Below are 19,484 nucleotides of genomic sequence, written 5' to 3' on the forward strand. Positions count from 1 at the left end.
CGAGCTCCGCATCTCTGACGCCATTGGCCAGGGACCAAGGAAGCTCCGCCCACGGGCTTTTGTGCGCATACTCTTCCGCCGCGGGCCACTGGTGGTAGGGAAGGTTAGCTGCTGCCATGGAGGACGCGGCGACGCCCGGGCGGACTGAGGGAGTCCCTGAAAGCCAAGTTCCTTCGGCGACCGATCGGGGAGGTACGCGGGGCGGGAATCAGAAGGGGAAGAGAGGCCCGCACGGGGCAGCTAGTCTGCCGGGCTCCGCGGGAGGCCGAGGGCGGGCGCTCACGGCCTGTGTTCCCGGGTGTGTGTCGCAGGAGCCCTGGTGGAGCTCACCCCGAACCCCGCCGGCCTGGCCCTGGTGAACCCCTACCTCACCCACCGGGCCGGGGACCCCTTAGACCTCGTGGCGCTCGCAGAGCAAGTACAGAAGGTGAGGAGGCGCGGCCGGGGACGTCAATAACCATGTTCCTTCACTGTTGGTCCTGCGTCTTACGACTCGGACCCCACCACCACTTAGCGTGGGGTAGCAGTGTTCTTGTCTCCATTTTACACACAGGAAAACCCGATTGTCACTGCGCGTCTGGTCTCGAACTTGCTCTGAGACCAAAGGCTCCTTCAGCTGCAGCTTGCGCGCCCACAGTCTCCCTTGGTGGGAAGGTTTGCACAGCACTGTCAGTATTCATGATTTCTTTTGGGCCTTAGGACAACCCTGTGAGGTAGGCAGCACAGAAGTTGCTCTTCTCATTTGACACTTGAGAAGTTTCCTGGGAAGTTTCAAGAACACTGTGTAGTAATGCATGTTCTGCAGCGATGCATAGTCCACTTAAAACTGTTTCCCCATAAGATCTTTTATCTGTGACCCGAGAGCTTTTAGAACTTAACATCAAGAAGGGCAACGACTCTAAGTTGGCCTCTCTGTCCTACAAGCCCAGTGCGTAGACATTGATTGCTAAAAGAGTAAAATAAGGAGGAAATGTGACATAACGGAAAAAGCACTGGAATTTACACACATGAGTTTTAGTCCCACTTTTGATATTAACTTGTGCTATGACTTGAGGCAAATTACTTTTCTATGGACCTCAGCTTCCTTATAAGATGCAGAGTTTAGACTTAGGAGAGCTCCTAGATCCAAAGCTCTGAAAAACCAAATTCCATCTAATCTCTTACCAAGACTTCCAGTTATAGAACCTTCTTCAATTTGTACTGGGTCCTGCTGCTTTAAAGCTTATGATAGTGCCCTGGCCGGGTGGCTCAGTTGATTGGAGAATGGTCTCCTACACCAAAAGGTTGTGGGTTTGACCTCTGGTCCAGGGGCAGATGGGAGACAAATATCTGTCACATCGATGTTTCTCTCTCTCTCTCTCTCTCTTTCTCTCTCTCCCCTTCCCGTCTCCCCCCGCCCCCCCATATCCTCAGGTCCTAGCTGGTTTTGCTCAGTGGATGGAGCGCCAGCCTGCGGACTGAAGAATCTTGGATTCGATTCTGGTTAAGAGCACATGCCCGAGTTGTGGTCTTGATCCTCAGTAGGGGGCATGCAGGAGGCAGCTGATCAATGATTCTCTCTCATCGATGTTTCTTTCTTTCTTTTTATCATCATTGATATTTTTCTCTCTTACTTTCCCTTCCTCTCTGAAATCAATAAAAATATATTAAAACAACAACAACATATCCTCAGGTGAGGATTAAACAAATAATAGCCATGGCTGGTGTGGCTCAGTAGTAGAGCATCAGCCCACTCACTGAAGGATCCAGGTTTCCATTCCCTGTCAAGGGCTCCATTCCCCAGTAGGTGGGGGGCACGTGTGGGAGGCAACCAATCAATGTGTCTCTCACATCGATGTTTCTTTCTCTCTCTTCCTTCTCTTTCTTTCCCCCTCTAAAAGTCAATGGGAAAAATATTCTCTGGTGAGGATTAATAAAAATAACAACAATAATCCTATATAATATAAGGCTAACATGCAAATAGACTGAACAGGGGAGCGGCAGGTCACTATGACGTGCGCCACTCAGCCAAAAGCTGGGCTCACGGCTGGTCAGTGCAGCGGTGGTGGCGGGAGCCTCTCCCGCCTCCGTGTCAGTGCTAAGGATGTCCAATTGTCGGACATCCCTCGAGGGCTCCCAGACTGCGAAAGGGTGCAGGCTGGGCTGAGGGACCTCCCCTCCCCCAGTGCATGTATTTTGTGCACTGGGCCTCTATTAAAGCTTATAATATACATTTGGCCTTGATTATGTTCAAAGGTTTTTGTATAATAATTTGCTCAAATTCCCTCACCATATACATCTCTGTACTTCAGGGTTTTTAATTTTTTTAAAATTAAGAAATATTCAAATGTTTAGGAAAGCTCCTTTGATTCAAACTTTGTGCCTTCTCTTTTCTGGACAGGTAGGGAGCAAAGTATAACTTTTCTGGATTAGAAGAATGTCATGTGTCTGTTTAATCAGATCACTCTTATTGGGGGGGAGGCTTCCAAGGCCAAATTTTAGGCAAACATTTTCATGGGTTACTGAGTAACCATCATGTTTATTACAATGTCCTGAAACAAAGAAAGAAGGGATATAGTTTTTGATCTTCAGCCGATAGTCTAGTGAGATATAGAGGATACATTATTGTGGTGCCTCATTGTTTGAGAAGCTGAAACAAAAACATTAGAGACAAACAAATTGAATCAAGAATATTTACTGCCTGTGTACTGAAATGTACTTTCCAGCAGGACTGACCTCTGACGTGCCTTTTAAGTATTAATATGTGTGTAGAAAGCTCTGAAATTTGTAATCAGACTGATCTATGTTCAAATCTTCAACTGCTATTTATTAGCTGTGAAACCTTGGACAGGTTGTTTCACCTTTCTGAGTAATTCCTAAAACGAGAAAGTGAAGTTATCATATACAACTTAACTTCATAAGGCGTTATGAGAATTAAATCATAATACATTAAAGGGCCTCAGAATGATTTGGGCCAGAGTTTGTGCTTAGTAATTATGGTTACTCTCATTTCTGTTTTAATTAGGCTCTTATGTTTACAAGGAACAGATTTGCTGCCACCACCTTAAGAAAAATGAACTACTTTAGTTCTAGAAACCAGCTACTCTGTCATTGGCCATAAGGTACCTCATTGTCTTTGGAACAAAATGAACATTCTTTTGTCATGGGCCATGATCTGGTCCCTGCCCTCTTTTTCACCCTCCCCATTCCCACCCCCACTAACTACTCTTCAGCTGCACTGGCTTCAGAAATGCCTGGAAGCTTAGCCAGTTTTTTGCATGCCTGGCCCTTTCATTCAGATCCAAGACAATATCACATCCTGAGTGAGGCCTTTTGTCTGTAGAAGGCTATATCCTACCCCATCTAAATTATTAATGAGTGCCTCTACACATGGGTTCCAATTCCTGCAGTCCTCACCGCTCCCTGTTATTAAACCAGTTATTTCATTTGTTTTCTTTGATCCGCTTCTATCACAGGATTATGGCTGTTTCCTTCATAATAGTGCATCATTATTCTAAGTACGTGTAATATTACCTTTAATTTTCTTTTTGGTGTCTGTATTACTCACTATAGGGCTGTGCTGTATAATATGGTAGCTACTAGCTATATAATGGCTGTCGAGGACTTGGAATTTATGGTTAGTGCAACTGAGACACTAAATTTTAAATTTTATATAATTTTAATTAACTTAATTTAAAAACCTGATAGTTATTGGAAACTTTTACCTGTAAGTATATTTGGAACAATGAGTATGTGAATCAACTCAGCTGTAAACTTGATGAAGTCCAAATATAGATCAAGTATTTCCAATGAAAATTTAGCATCCAAAATTGATAGGTGCTGTGAGTATAAAATATAAACTTAATATGAAATGTAAAATATCTTACAAATAATTTTTATTTTATTATTTCTAAAATATATTTTTATTTATTTCAGAGAGGGAGGAAGAGAGAGATAGAAACATCAATGAAGAGAATCATTGATCAGCTGCCTCCTGCATGCCCCACACTGGGGATCGAGCCCTCAACCCGGGCATGTGCCCTGACCAGGAATCAAACCGTTACTTTCTGGTCCATAGTTCGACGACGCTCAACCACTGAGCCATGCCAGCCAGGCTTATTAACAATTTTTAAAATATTAATTACATGTTGAAATGATAAGCTTTTGATATATTGGTTAAATAAAATGTTATTAGAATTAAGTTTAGTTACTTTTAACACAGCTACAAGACAAATTAAAATTACATATGCAACTTGTTTTATATTCTAAAGGACAATTGCATTAGCTTTGAAAGCTAGGAGAGATGGTGTAATCTTGACGAAGGTAGGGACCTCTCTCATGTTTGTCAATGCATCCAGTGCTTAGCACGGTGTTTGACACACAGTAGTTACTAAATATATATTTGTGGAACAGATAAATGATTGACTCAACTAACTCAATTGTTTCTGTTCACTCACAACACTGGCTGATACCTGACTTTTACCTTAAGCTCTCTAAACTAACCAGCAAATTCTGTTATTATTCTTTAGTTCAAATTCAAGTTTAGCCTCCTAATTTCTTTTTCTTAACTTAATTGTATGCCACTGGAAATTAATCAGCTTTTCTTGAAAGTAAGCTGAAAGTTTTTGACAGATTTCTGATGCCTGAGTGTAATCCTCCCCAATACATTAATTAGTCACACCATCTCTCCTAGTTTTCAAGTTTTATTTTATTTTAAGCATTTTCCCTTGCTTTCACACATTTTCTAGCACATGACAGGCAGTCTTATGTGTACATTATAACTTTGTTTCAGGTCTACACCATAGACATTTTAAATAACAATTATGAATGTAAATATAAGTTCAATTGAGGTATTGATCAGATGAACAGAAACTCTCTGTATATAGCTAGATTCTTATATAACAGGTGATAAGAGCCATATCATGTGTCTTTGGATTTTCATTGAAAACCCAGCCCTGACTTCAGAAATGTTTAAACATGAGAAAATAAATGGAGGCCTAAGGAATAAGCGGGGTTAGTGGGGTGGAGGGATATATTAGATGGAATCAAATATACATAATCAGTATATTTGGTAGCGAGAGAAATCAGGGTAGACCAAAGAAGTCCAGTGTGATTAGAACAGAGTGAAAAGGGTAGAAAGCTGAGGGAAGTAGAAAAGAGCACTTAATTCTGTGGGGTGGGGTCATGTCAGGGCTGGCTTCTCATTAGCAGTGCTATTTGAACTGGGCTTTGAGATGAATGAGAATTCGTGGGGGAATGGTGAGGTTGGGGAAAATATTTTAGCATAAGCGAAGATGTTGATGCAACTCTTCATAAATGGGATCTAAATAAGAACATCACAAGTTGATCCTTTCTCGACCCACAGTTCAGTTTCTCTCCCCTTTAGGCTGATGAATTCGTCCGGGCAAATGCCACCAACAAGCTAACAGTGATAGCTGAGCAAATCCAGCATTTGCAAGAACAAGCCAGGAAGGTGAGTCATGGCTTTTAGGTAGGACTTCATTTTCCTCATTTAGTTCACAGGATTGACTTATAATCATGTAGCTTGTCTTCAGTACCTTCTAGAAATATAGAGGTATTGAGCAAAATAAAGTAAGTCCAAGAGGTTAAGCATAAGCTAAGTTTTTTCACTAGGAGAAAGTTCAGTGAGATAAAGCATTTTGAAGGGAAAATATGTTTTCAGTTATAAAAGCAATGTACTTACTACAGAAAAGTAGGAAAGAAATATAAAAATCACTCAAAGCCACTAATGCTTAACATTTTGAAATATATTTCTTCTAAAGGAATTTTTACAGCACAGTAAAATTATAGTCTAATTTTTATCTCTGCAGAATCATCTGATCCCAGCAGTGATTTTTTCCTATGGGGGAGGAAGCAAGATCATAAATATTAAACAGTTTCTAGATTTTAATTGGGATGATCACTGAATATGAGTGCCTGTTACCTCCAATAACTAATTTGTTACCTCTCTGTGGTTCTTAGGTATTAGAAGATGCTCGCAGAGATGCTGACTTGCACCATATAGCTTGTAATATAGTGAAAAAACCTGGCAACATTTACTACCTTTATCAACGGGAGAGTGGTCAGCAGTATTTTTCTATTATTTCTCCAAAGGTAAGAACATTTATTTTTGCACAAAAAGTCTACTCCTAGTCTTTGAGAAATTCTTGGCATGTGTGTGAAAATGTAGGCATAGGGGTTGGTAAATGGTTTCCCAGAAAATGGGAGGTTGTATGAGCCCCAATATGATTCTGAAAAACATACATGTGCTTAAATTATTTCACAGCCACTATGTCTGCAAAGGGAGGAATCCGTAATGTGTAATGTTAGGCTTTCCAGGATGATTCTGACTGGTCTGAAGTGAAAAGCCAAAACAGAAATTTGTGGCATAATTAGGAAATGTCTTTACATCTTATCCTACTCAGAACTGACTCCTTTGCCTTCTCAGGAATGGGGAACTAGTTGTCCACATGACTTCATTGGTGCCTACAAGCTACAGCATGACTTGTCCTGGACTCCCTTTGAGGACATTGAGAAGCAAGATGCTAAAATCAGCATAGTGGACAAGTTGCTAAGCCAGCCAATGGCCCTGCCTCCAACGCCTGACCTCAACTTCCAGGGACTGCCTCACTGAAAATGGACTCTGACAAACAGCTCTCACGGCAAGGACCTGTCACCTCCTTGTTGCCCCCATTCTCTGCCTTGATGGGAGGTGGCAGGAGAATTGAGGATGTGTAAGTGAATCATGAACTTCTTGGAAGGAGACCCTGTGTGATTGTAATGCTGTCATTATTAGTTTTAGTTGGGATGGTAATGAATCACATTGGTCTTTTTTGGTATCCTCTCTGGATCAGGTACCCAAACAGTCAGTTTCAGCATACTGGCTAGTGTATTTTCTTTCTCTTTTGTCTCCCTCTGTTCTCCTAAGTCAGAGCATTACAGAAAGAAGAGTTTTTTCTTCCCATAAAAAGGTTGGCAAGGATTTCCATAGGGGACTGGTTTTAATTTTTAAGGTAACTAGTCTTTCAGATTGGGTTTAGGCTACTTTAACAGTTGGTGCAGTCGAACTTCAAATTCATCAGGGAGCTCAGCCGGCGTTGCTCAGTGGTTGAGTGTCCCCTATGAACCAGGAGGTCATGGTTTGATTCTTGGTCAAGGCACATGCCTGGGTTATGGGCTTGATCTCCAGCGTGGGACATGCAGGAGGCAGCGGGTTGATGATTCTTATCATTGATGTTTCTATCTGTCCCTCTCCCTTCCTCCCTGAGATCAATAAAAATATATTTAAAAGAATCCTATATAATAAAAGGCTAATATGCAAATTGACCAAACAGTGGAATGACTGGTCACTATGATGCACACTGACCACCAGGGGGCGTATGCTCAACACAGGAGCTGCCCCCTGGTGGTCAGTGCACTCCCACAGGGGGAGCACCGCTCAGCCAGAAGTCGGGCTCATGACTGGCAAGCACAGTGGCGGTGGCAGGAGCCTCTCCCGCCTCCATGGCAGCGCTAAGGATGTCTGACTGCCAGCTTAGGCCCGTTCCCCAGGAGGAACAGACCTAAGTTGTCAGTCTGACATTCCCCGAGGGCTCCCTGACTGCAAGAGGGCACAGGTCAGGCTGAGGGACAAGCCCTCCCTGCCCCCCGAGTGCACGAATTTCATGCACCGGGCCTCTAGTCCTATATAATAAAAGGCAATATGCAAATTAACCATCACTCCATCACAAAGACGACAGCGCCCATAGCCACAAGATGGCGGTGCCCAGTCCTCTCAGCCCCGCCAGAGTCCCCCAGTCCCAGAGAGAGGGGCGGCCGCTGAGAGGGGGCAGCGTGAGCGGCCTGGTGGAATGCTTGCTTCGTCGCTGCGCCTGGTTCGGGCTGTCCCCGCCCCCCCGGAGCTGGAGCGGACATGGACAGGGACAGGGACAGGGACAGGGGGCCCTCCCGCAGCCTCTGCGGCCGAGCACAGGCCCGGAGAGGAGATGGTGGGCCCGCCTCCTGCGGAAGCAGCGCAGGTCCCTCCCGCTCTCGTGGAAGCGGCGTGGCTTCCTCCTGGCTTCCATGGAAGCAGCGCGGCTCCCTGCGGCACGCTGTGGTTCCCGCCGGCTCCTGCGGAAGCGATGGGCGGCCTACTGTGTGCGATATTACGCGATGGGTTACTAGTAATGATAATACATTCACCAGGGAAGAAGAATGTTGTGTAATGGGGGATGATAAACAACTTGGCGTGGCTGCACTAGAGTGTGTGATTCTGGTATTTCTGCGCTATTGGTGAGGTTTGACTTGCCCTCTCTGCTCATTCTGCTTTGCTAGAGTGACTGGAAAATCTGAGGAAGCGCAATGGCCAGATTTTGGGAGGGTCAGCCTCTCAACTCACAGAGTCTGCCCTTAGATCCTTGCTACATGGGTCTCTCCAACATGGCAACTTTCTTCTATCCCCTCTCCAATCCATTCTGCAAAGATCAGCTTGATCTTACCTAAAGTCACACAACTCATAAGCAATGGAGCACCTCTCCCCTTCACAAGATAGTGTTTATTAAAGAGTTGGAGCATGGGAGGACAGAGCTCCTAAGTGCCTGGAGCAATTAGGCCTTTGTAGTCTCAAGCAGCACTTGATTCAGTTGTCCACTCCCTGCTTGAAAGGTTTTTTACCTTCATTTTGATTTGGAATTACCATCTATCTGCTTTTCTCCTACTTCACCAATTGCACCTTTTCAGTGTCCTGGCACATTTTTAACTGCTCTGGGCCAAGCCCTTGGCCCTGTTGACTTTCTCTCTAATCCATCCCCTTGACTTTAAATACCACCATATGCTGCTGACTGACATGCAGGTCCAGCCCTGATCTCTCCCTCAAGTTCCACACAGACTGTTTATGCAGGAGCCTTTTTTGACACTAGAGGCCCAGTGCCCCGTCTCCCGCAGTGCGAGAAGGCACCCCGTGGGGGCCAGGACCTGTGCCTGACTCGCAGGGTCCCCCGGCCCCCCTGCCTGTATCCACTCTGGGGCCGTCCGAGCCACCGTGCCAGCTCAAGCAGGCCCCCCTGCCTCTGTCTCGGTCTCCACTCCGGGCCTCACCTGCGCGCACAACCTCCTTCTGTCTGGTTGTGACCTGTTAAGGAGTCCCGGCATAATTTGCATATTACCTCTTTATTAGATCATTACAAACTTAACCATGTCCAAAATGGAAGTCTTGAGTTCTATCCAAAAACCTGTTTCATCAGCAGTTTTCTCTGCATATTTCCATCAGCATCTATCTCACCCTGTTGTCAAGGCCAAAAACCTATGTCATCCTTGATTTCATTTGTTCTTCCCGCACCAATCAGCAAGTCATCCTAGCTCTGTCTTTAAAATACGTCCCAAATCTGACTGCTTCAGACCACTTTCACCACTACCCTCTTAGTCCACAACACCAACATTTCTAGCATACACTAATGCAGTATCCTTGTCTCCCCACCACTGTTCTCACCCTTCATTCTGTCTCCACAGACTGTCAGTATCATCATTAAAAATTATAAAGCAGGTCACAACACCTCTATATAAGAATAACCCAACAATTTCTCATTACACTTAGAATAAAATCCAAACTTTTTACCAAGGTGTTAGGTGATTTGCCACTGTCAGTATTCACTATGTTCCTGCTGACATTCCTGTCATAACACACCAAGCTTGTTCCTGCTTCAGACTCTTTACATTTGCTGTTCCATCTGCCTGGAATATCCCCCAAGATCTTTGCATGATTTGCATCTTCTCATCATTTAGGTCCTGCTCAAATACTACTTCATAGATGACCTTATCAGAAGTACCAACTCTCATGTCAAAATCACTCTGACTGCTTTGTTTTCCATAGCCCTTATCATGACCAGACCTTATTGGTTGCCTTTCTCACTAGGGCAGAAATGGCATCTGCCTTGTTTACTGCTATATCCCTAGCACCTAAAATAGTGCCTGGCACATAATAAATACTCTAATAATGAACGGATGAATAGGTTGACATCTGGAGCTCTGCATTTATTTATATCCTACAAAGGATCTCAGTCAATGTAGCTAGAAGAAATACAATATGAGCCATGTGTGTGGTTTTAAAAATTTTGGTAGCTACATTAAAAAAACAAAAAGAATCAGATGAAATTAACTTTAATAATACATTGTACTAACCCAGTGTATGCAAATACTAAAATTTCAATAGATAATACTAAAAATATTAGTTATTTTATTTTTTAAAAACAATATTCAAACTCTGGTGTGTATTTTGCACATACAGCATGTCTCTATTTGGACTAGTCATATTTTAAGTGCTGACGAGCCAGATATGGCTAGTGGCTACCATATTATCACAAGGGTAGGTTGTCTAACCTTACTATTATTGTTCTTCACTTCCTGTGAGATCCAGAATGGGAAGAAGCTAGAAACTTCTGGAAGATGGAGAAGAGGGGCTTTCTTAGCTACTCCTGCTTTTCTCCCTCTTCTGAAGGAAGCCTTGGGGAAGTTTCAGCTAACAAATGCATGATCATATAATCCTATCTAATAATAGACAAATATGCAAATTGACCACACCTCCGACACACCCACAAGCCACACCCACCATCCAATCAGAGCGAGCATGCAAATTAACCCAAACCAAGATGGCTACAGCCACAGAGAGCAAGGTTTCCTAGGTAACAGAGGAAGCCAAGCTTTCCGCCTGCCCTGGCCAGGCCTAAGCCTCCACTCAAGCTACAAAGTTTCAATTATAGAAGGTAAACAAATTCAAACAAGTGGCGGCAGAATGGAGCTTGAGAGAGCAGGCCAGGGTTGCCGCCGGCAACAGGGGAAGCAAAGCTTTCTGCACACCCTGGCCGGGCCCACCCGCTTAAGGCAACAAAGTTTCAATTATAACCCCAACACAAATGGCTGCGGGCCTCGGAGGGAGCCCCAGGCTTGGCTCCGCTCCAGGCTACAAAGTTTCAATTGTAGAAGGAAAATAAATTCCAGATACCAGGGCCTCCCCTTGGGTTGCCAGGGGGCGTGGCCGGCCTGCAAACCACCACAGGCCCCTCGCTCAGGCCGCCCCACACCCCAAGGGAACCCCCACCCTTATCTGTGACACCCTTCAGGGCAAACCAGCTGGCCCCCACCCGTGCACCAGGCCTCTATCCTATCTAATAAAAGAGTAATCTGCAGATTGATCATCACTGCAACACACAATATCGCCCCCATGTGGTCAAAGATCCTGCTCCCATGTGGACACAAGATGGCCACCACAAGATGGCCAGCAGGAGAGGGCAGTTGGGAGGCACCCGGCCTGCAAGGGAGGGCAGTTTAGAGGGACCAAGCCTGCAAGGGAGGGCAGTTGGAGGTGATCAACCCTGCAGGAGAGGGCAGTTAGGGGTGACCAGGCCGGCAGAGGAGGGAAGTTGGGGGCAAACAGGCTGGCAGCAGAGTGGTTAGGGGGTGATCAGGCTGGCAAGCAGAAGCGGTTAGGGGCAATCAGGAAGGCAGGCAGGCAAGCAGTTGGGAGCCAGCAGTCCTGGATTGTGAGAGGACTGGGATCGGGCCTAAACGGGCAGTCGGACATCCCTCCAGGGGTCCCATATTGGCGAGGGTACAGGCTGGGCTGAGGGACAACTCCCCTCCGTGCACGAATTTCGTGCACCGGGCCTCTAGTAATAATAATAATAGAGCTTTTACTCTGTGCTAAGCGCTTTATATAATCCCATTTACAGACTAGAATATAGGTTCATGAAACAAAGTAACTTGTTCAAGTTTACACAGCTGGTCAGTGTTAGTGCTGGAATTTAACTTGGTTAAAAGTTAAAGCCAGTATTATAACCATTATGCTACAGTTTTTAATTTACCACCTAATGGACCACATGGCATGGACAAATTAAGAGAAACACAAGTGACAGAAGTCAATCTGGCCCTTGGCTTGAACTTGCAGCACACCTTTAGTTGCCTCCATCCTGGTTCTTTCTTTTTTTAAATTATTTTTAATTATTATTTTTAAATTTATTGATTATGGTATCACATAATTGTCCTCATCCCCCCATTCCCACCCCAAACCCCTCCCCAAGTATGCCCCCACCCCCCTGTTGTCCATGACCACTGGTTAGGCTTATATGCACGCATACAAGTCCTTTGGTTGATCTCTCCCCCTTTCCCCCACCCTCCCCTACCTTCCCTCTGAGGTTTAAGAGTCTGATCGATGCTTCCCCTGGTTCTTTCTTTTAGTTTCTCAGATACCTTAGATCTGACTTTCATGTCAGACTGTGTTCAGGTCTCAGTTTCACGAATTATTAATGGTGTAACCTTCAATAAAATCAATGAATCCCCTATTTCCTCTTCTGGAGAATGGGAATGCTAATATCTAGGGCATTTGAGAAAATCTAATAAATGATGATACTGTCTGTAAAACATTGAGCACAGTGCCCTGTGGCTAGTAGCCACTCAAGACACACTCTAGATCCTGTACTGTTTCTTTCCCCTCCAGGTTGCTAGGAGAGGCAGTGTCACTTGAGCTCCTGACTCCGCCCCTGCTCTTTGCATATCCTCTCTAACTTAGTGGCCGGGTAGGTGGGAGAATGTGAGGCAGTTGTTAGAACTGGTGCCTGGGTCCTACCCAATATTAACAAAATTCTTTCTGTAGCACACTCTTCATCCAAGTGGCCAGATCTAGACACTTTAGAGAGGCTCTTACCTTCTCCCTCTCATTCCTCTCCCACACTCTTGGGATTCCATCTCACCTTGGCTCCTAGTCTGGCTACTTCCCATTCCCTTCAGTGGCTGACCAACAATGCAGCATTGCTCCGGCCCGCAGCTCATCTCTCATGCAGTATTACACAGCCTTCCTCCACACTGGCTGCCAGAATAATCTTTCTAAACCAACCTGACCGTGTCACTTTCCTACTTAAAACATAACTGCCCTAGCTGGTTTGGCTCAGTGGATAGAGCATCAGCCTGTTGACCCTTGGGCTCATCCCCAGTAGGGGGCATGCAGGAGGCAGCCAATCAATGATTCTCTCTCATCATTGATATTTCTATCTCCCTTCCTCTCTGGAATCAATAAAGATTATATATACACACACACACACACACACATACATACACACACATACGTATACATATATATAATTTTATTTTAATTTACTATTTTCAGGACTGGATGTAAATTACTCAGCTTGTCTATCCAACAAATATGGGGGTGGGGAGATGGAGACTTGCTATATGCCTTAACGTTCTTACGGGCACAAAGATACACCAGTGCACCGCATAGTGCAAGCCTTGCCCACACGGACCTTACATCCTAGGGACCTTCTAAGTCTGGACCCCAGCACCTATCCCTTTGCAGGCTTACCTCCCAACTCCCTTCCAGTCCACCTCCCATTCACCACGCATTCTGTTCTCTTCACCTGCCAAGCCGCACCACACTCGCCATGACCGAAAATAGTCCCCTCCCGTCAGATCCCTCCAACCGTACCACACTCACTACAAGACCTAGGGCTCCCCAGCAAATTGAGGCCCCTCTTTCGCCAGCTAAAGCCCGGCTGCCCCTCCCCTGTCTCTCAGGGATTGTGAGCTAAGAGCCAGGGCTAAGCCTTGGGGCCAGTGCCGCTGCACAGGAAGCAGGGAGGGAGTGCGGCCCCCGCCCCGTTTAGGAATGTCCTGTCCCAGGTGAGTGGAAGCAGCAGCGCGTGTCCCTCGAGTGCAGTGAGCGACCAGGTCCCTGGGGGAAGTTGTTCCGAAGTGCGGGCACCCAGCCCCAGCGCCATCTCTAGCGCCTTTTCCCATGGGCGGGTCCTCGGCTGGTGGAGCCTGGACTGAAGTCCGAACAGCGGGGAGGGGAGCTCCAGTGTCTCCAGTTCGGAGGGACCAGCTCAAGAGAGGCCGGCTTTCTGTTGTTGAGGGATGTTGGCCCCGAGGGGTGGGGTGGGGTGCGGTGGGAGCGTGGAGGAGGAGGGAGGGTGTCCCTAAATAGAGTGACGATGCCCTGTGTCCTGTGTCCCACACCTGCTGGACCCTCCACTGGAGCTGCTCACTTCAGGGCTGCTCCTGGGGTTTCCTGGGGGAGGAACCGGCTTGGCCATTCCTTCCTTTTCCTGGGAAACCTCAGGCATTTCTGCTTGTTCACCAGACTCATGGCTCAGCATCCTGGTCACTTCAGTGCAGGGTTGAATCTTCTGCTAGACTGAGTTCCTTGAGAAATGAGACCAGGTCTTAGACTTTGTGTCCCAAGCACCAGGCACCAAATCTTACTCATGATTAAATGTTTGCTGAGTGAATAGATTGTTTCTTTTTTTCCTCTGGATTTCTACAACCCTTACTCTCAGTTCCACATTCTTTTACACCTGGGACATGTTCATTATGCTAAAAATAGCATTGAATTGGGAAAGAGGAGACCTGATTCAATCCTGGTTCCACCATTTAGTGGGATAAGCTGCTTAACTATCCTGAAACTTCCATTTCCCCATTTGTCCGATGGGGTACCACCAGGAACAGAGTAAGTCTCCACATGCACGCATGAGTTATTTACCTGGATAGCCTAGAAGTTCCATGGAGACAAGGACCAAGGGTTTTCGCCAGCACCTAGCTCAGTCTGAGTTTACAGTGAATATGCTTGGTCCTGAGGATGGTAGACAGCAGAATACAGAGGAACCTTACAGAAGTCTAAAGTCTTAGTCTGCCACTTCCAAAGTGTGTCAGTGACCTTGAGCAAAGTTCTTCCCCTCTCTGTGTCTTCTTTGCCTTACCTGGCAAGTAGGGATAGTGATCCTTACCTGGTAGACCTCACGGGGCCAATGGAAACCACAGAGGTGAAAGTGTTTTGTGAATGAAAGAATTAACATAGTAGATAACCGAGCATTAATTTTAAAAAACAGTGAACTAGTAAAGATGAGGTGTGTCTAATAATTGGCACCTGCTGACTGCCCGGGAGAGGCGGAGATGCTGGGATGCTGCTCTTCCAGGCAACAGTGGGCTGGGCTGGGATAGAAGTGTTTGGGTTTGCTGGGGTCAGCCTTGAGGCCCAGGAGAGACCGGGATGGAGGGGTTCATGGGGAGGGGGTGTGCATCCAGTCCTTTGCCCCCTCCCCTCTTCTCCTATAATTCTGGCTCACATAGTTTCCAGTCTTAGGTTTTGAGTGGCCCTGGATGAGAAGGTCTGAGGAGTCCCAGTGGCTTTGGTGATGTGGTCACTGACCCCCTTGGTGAAAGGGTGGCCTGTGGGAGCAGTGAACCCACAGCACTGCCTTGATAAACTCCCAGTCCCAAACTGCAAGTCCAGCCCTTCCAAGCCGCTGACATCGTGGTGGCAGGGTTTATGTGAGAGGACCATGATTTCTTAGCTCTTGTCCAGACCAGAGGGGTCTGGGACTGTACAGATATGTTGAGTGGAGGCAGAGTCTCAGCTTCCTTACCTCTAAAATGAGTAAGGATTTTCCTGGCCAACGTGGCTCAGTGGTTGAGCCTCGACCCATGAACCAGGAGGTCACAGTTCAATTCCCAGTCAGAGTATCTGCCCGGGTTGCAGGTTCGATCCCCAGTGTGGGGTGGGGTGGGGGTGGGGTTGCAGGAGGCAGTTGATCCACGATTCTCTCTCATCATTGATGTTTCTAGCTCTCTTTCCCTCTCCCTTCCTCTCCAAAATCAATAAAAATATATTGAAAAAAATTCGTGAGGATTAAACGGGGAGAAGGATAGCACTGTCTCCTGAAGTCGGCAGGATCAGAAGAGAGCACACAGTGAAAAGCGCCTTGTGAAATAGTCTATGCTACACACATTCATTTTGTCTGTTTCTCACCTCTTCCTTCCTCCGTTGGAGCTGGGCCTGCTGCTCTGGCTGGGGCCTGTCAGAACCAGATCCTTGAGGCACCTCAGTTGCAGTCCTGTCCTTCTGAGGGCGTGAGCGTGGCCTGCAGGACAGGAGGCTGAGTCTGCAGCGGGTCCCTGTTGTGCTTCCTTCCCCTCAGGTAGCCTCTCTCCCCTGGGCCACTCCTGGGGTGTGTGTGTTACCCCTTTCCAGTGCTTTTTATTCCTATGGGGCTCATCAAAGTATTGAAAATAGCTTTGTAATTAAAGAAGAAAAAAAGAAAAAATCTCATCTATGACAAAGAGCTCAGTGACAAAAGGCTCATCCCTCAGAATGGGGGAAGGGCCCATCCTTTTGTCCCCAGGGTCATGGGGTGCCATGAGGGCCAACATATGGCTAGAGGGAGGTTTGTACTGTGGGGTGAGGGATGTAGTCAGAGAGGCATGGCAACTATGGTTGAGCTGGTTCACTTGCTTCGCTCTTGGGCTTTCCCAAGACACTCAGCTTCAACTCCTTTGTCTTTACCTCCTGTGTCTCCCCCATCTACTTACTGTCTGCCTCATTCCAGCCAGTGGAACACTGTTTGGAGGGTGAAGTTCTGGGAGAAAATCTAGGGGAACAGGAGCAAACTGGTTCTTAGGAGCCTCTTTTGGGACTCTGACCTTGGAATCTGTTGCCCCTCTTCTCTGGGCCACAGGTTAGTGCACCAGTTTCTTCCTGACCAAAGACCAGAGTCACCTCCAGATGAATGAAATTTCCTGGAAAGATGTTGCCAATGTCTTCTCGCTGGCCAACATGATCATGGGGCTCTTCTCCATCTTCTGCAGCCTCAGCAAGTAGGTCTGGGGCCCAGCAAGATCTCAGCCATGGGCATGAAGAAAGAAGTGGGGAATCTAGAGAGCCAGGCACTGAGGCATGGAGATCAAATGGGGGCAGAAGAAAGTGTGCAGGTTGGGAGTCAAGGGGCCAAGATTCTAGCTTCAGTTCTATCATCAACCTAGTATGTGACCTTGGCTAGGCTATATCCCTGAGCCTCAGTTTCTCCATCTTTAAAACAAGAAGCTCGCACTATGATCTCTATAGTTCCTTCCAGATATGGCAGTCTAGAATTTTTTTTTGAGAAAATCAGGAGATTCTGCTTTGGTAGCTTTTACCAAGCATGTCAAACTCATGGTAGGCAGGTCACATGCCTCAGCCAGCCGCTGGCCGCAAGTTTGACATGCTTGCTACACAATTATTGGGTAGGTAGACTACCATTCAAATTTTTAAATTCTTAAATAAGAACACATGATCTGGTGGAATATTTAAAATTAGCACTACTCTGGAAAATCCAAGACATGTATGTGAGCCTCAAAAAGTTGTAAGCAAATGATATTTTTATAAATTGAGTCATATTTCAATGCCTTGGCAAATTGGCTCTTTTTAGATAAATCCTTTATAATGCAAATAACATCCTCCTAATCTGTTTGAATCTCTATAATCATCAGTGGATGGCTTTTCTGGATATGTGTCTCATGATATTTAAGTTCCCTCCCAGTTTGAAAATTTTATGATTCTCTAAGTCTGGGTTTTGGGAGTCTCATAAAGTGAGGCATACCTGCAGTAGAAAATTTTTATTTTCTTAATTTAGCCTAATCTTCTGGGAGTGTGTTTTTTATGTTATTATCATGGGCTCAGTTCCCTTAAACACACAGGTATAGGTCTAAGCAAAGGAAATGATGAGGTTGTTTGGGGACAGCTGAGGTCTAGGGTCAGGCTTTCTGTTTGCTTCTACGGGGCCACCCAAGCATTGCAGTCAGAGTGTAGACTTGGGAATGGCCTCCTAGGGCATGTTTGCCAGAGATTGTGGTGGTTGCTTTCAGAGGGGTCCAGGAGCATGTGCTGGACAGAAGCATAGAATCCTCAAATGTAGGATCTGAAAGAACTCTTGGGAGTCATTTACAACATCAAAATACATTAGATAAAAACTGATACAACTGCAAGGAGAAATTGATGACTCTACTATCATAGTTGGCTATTTCAACATCCTTCTGTCAGTAATTGACAGAGCTAGCAGACAGAAAATCAGTAAGGGTATAGTTGAACTGACAGCTCTATCAATCAACTAGGTCCAATTGATATTTATAGACTACTTCATCCAAAACAGCAGAATACATATTCTTCTCAAGATCACCATGATAGACCACATTCCGGGCTATGAGACACACCTTAACAAATTTAAAAGAATAGAAACTATATAAAATACACTCTCAGACCATATGGAATTAAACTAGAAGTAAATAACAGAAAGATAACTAGAAAATCTCAAAATATGTGGAGGTTAGACACAGTTTTAAATAATATATGAATAAAAGGAGCTCAAGAGAAATTTAAAAATATTTTTAACAAAGAAAATGAAAATATAATTTACCAAAGTTTGTGAGATGCAGTAAAAGCAGTACTTAGACAGACATTTATAGCATTAAATTCATATACTAGAAGAGAAATCTGCTCTGAAACAGACTACATCAAGAGAATTAGAAGACAGGCCTGGCTACGTGGCTCAGTTGGTTGTAGCATCATCCTGTACACTGAAATATTGCAGGTTTGATTCCTAGTCAGGGCACATACCTAGGTTGTGGGTTCGATCCCCTGTTGGGGCACAGGAGGCAACCAATTGATGTTTCTCTCTCACATTGATTTTTTTTCTCTCTCTCTCACTTCCTCTCTCTAAAATCAATAAAAAAATATCCTCGGGTGAGGATTTAAAAAAAGAAGAAAAAGAAGAAGAAGCAAAGAGAATTGGAAGACAAGCCACAGACTGGGAGAAAATATTTGCAAAAGATAAATTGGATAAGGGATTATAAAACTCAACAATAGCAAAATAAACAACCCAATTAAAAAGATGCACAACAGCATATGTCATCAGGGAAATGTAAATTAAAACAAGTGAAATACCACTACATACTTATTACAATAGCCAGAGTCCAGAACACTGACAATAGCAAATGCTGGTGAGGATATGGAACAACAGGAATTCTCATTCATTGCTGGTGGGAATGTAAAATAGTGGAGCCACTTTGGAAAATAGTTTGGCAGTTTCTTACAAACTAACATACTTTTACTATATAACCTAGTAATCACACTCCTTGGTATTTATTCAAATGAATTGAAAACTATGTCTAAAAATCTATACTTGGATGTTTATGGTATTTTATTAATAACTAGAAGCCCGGTGCACGAAATTCATGCACGGGGGGCGGGGGGGGGGTTGTCCCTCAGCCCAGCCTGTACCCTCTCCAATCTGGGACTCCTGGAGGGATGTCCGACTGCCCTCTCACAATCCAGGACTGCTGGCTCCCAACTGCTTGCCTGCCTGCCTTCCTGATTGCCCCTAACCGCTTCTGCCTGCCAGCCTGATCACCCCCTAACCACTCTGCTGCCAGCCTGATTGATGCCTAACTGCCCCTCTGCCAGCCTGTTTGCCCCCAACTTCCCTCCTCTGCCAGCCTGGTCACCCCTAACTGCCCTCTCCTGCAGGGTTGATCACCTCCAACTGCCCTCCCTTGCAAGCCTGGTCCCTCTCAACTGCCCTCCCTTGCAGGCCGGGTGCCTCCCAACTGCCCTCTCCTGCTGGCCATCTTGTAGTGGCCATCTTGTGTCCACATGGGGGCAGGATCTTTGACCACATGGGGGCAGCTATATTGTGTGTTGCAGTGATGACCAATATGCATATTACTCT

The 19,484-nt window shown here is 45.6% G+C and overlaps 1 protein-coding gene across 1 annotated transcript; it reads left to right on the forward strand.

Moving 5' to 3' along the window:
• The first annotated feature begins 79 nt into the window (after window positions 1–79).
• On the forward strand, window positions 80–7,312 carry LOC307103785 (uncharacterized protein C1orf50). Its single transcript, XM_079778299.1, has 5 exons — window positions 80–192; window positions 312–427; window positions 5,366–5,452; window positions 5,962–6,093; window positions 6,428–7,312. Exons 1-5 carry the CDS (start codon window positions 117–119, stop codon window positions 6,611–6,613), a joined length of 597 nt encoding a protein of 198 aa, XP_079634425.1. The 5' UTR covers window positions 80–116; the 3' UTR covers window positions 6,614–7,312.
• Window positions 7,313–19,484: the final 12,172 nt, after the last annotated feature.

This window comes from Cnephaeus nilssonii (genome assembly GCF_951640355.1).
Source record: "Cnephaeus nilssonii genome assembly, chromosome: 7".
Lineage (NCBI taxonomy): Eukaryota > Metazoa > Chordata > Mammalia > Chiroptera > Vespertilionidae > Cnephaeus > Cnephaeus nilssonii.

Coding starts and splice junctions, on each gene's coding strand:
- LOC307103785 (XM_079778299.1), top strand. CDS start 117: ATGGAGGACGCGGCGACGCCCGGGCGGACTGAGGGAGTCCCTGAAAGC. Junction 193..311: donor TTCGGCGACCGATCGGGGAG/GTACGCGGGGCG, acceptor TGTGTGTCGCAG/GAGCCCTGGTGGAGCTCACC. Junction 5,453..5,961: donor TGCAAGAACAAGCCAGGAAG/GTGAGTCATGGC, acceptor TGTGGTTCTTAG/GTATTAGAAGATGCTCGCAG.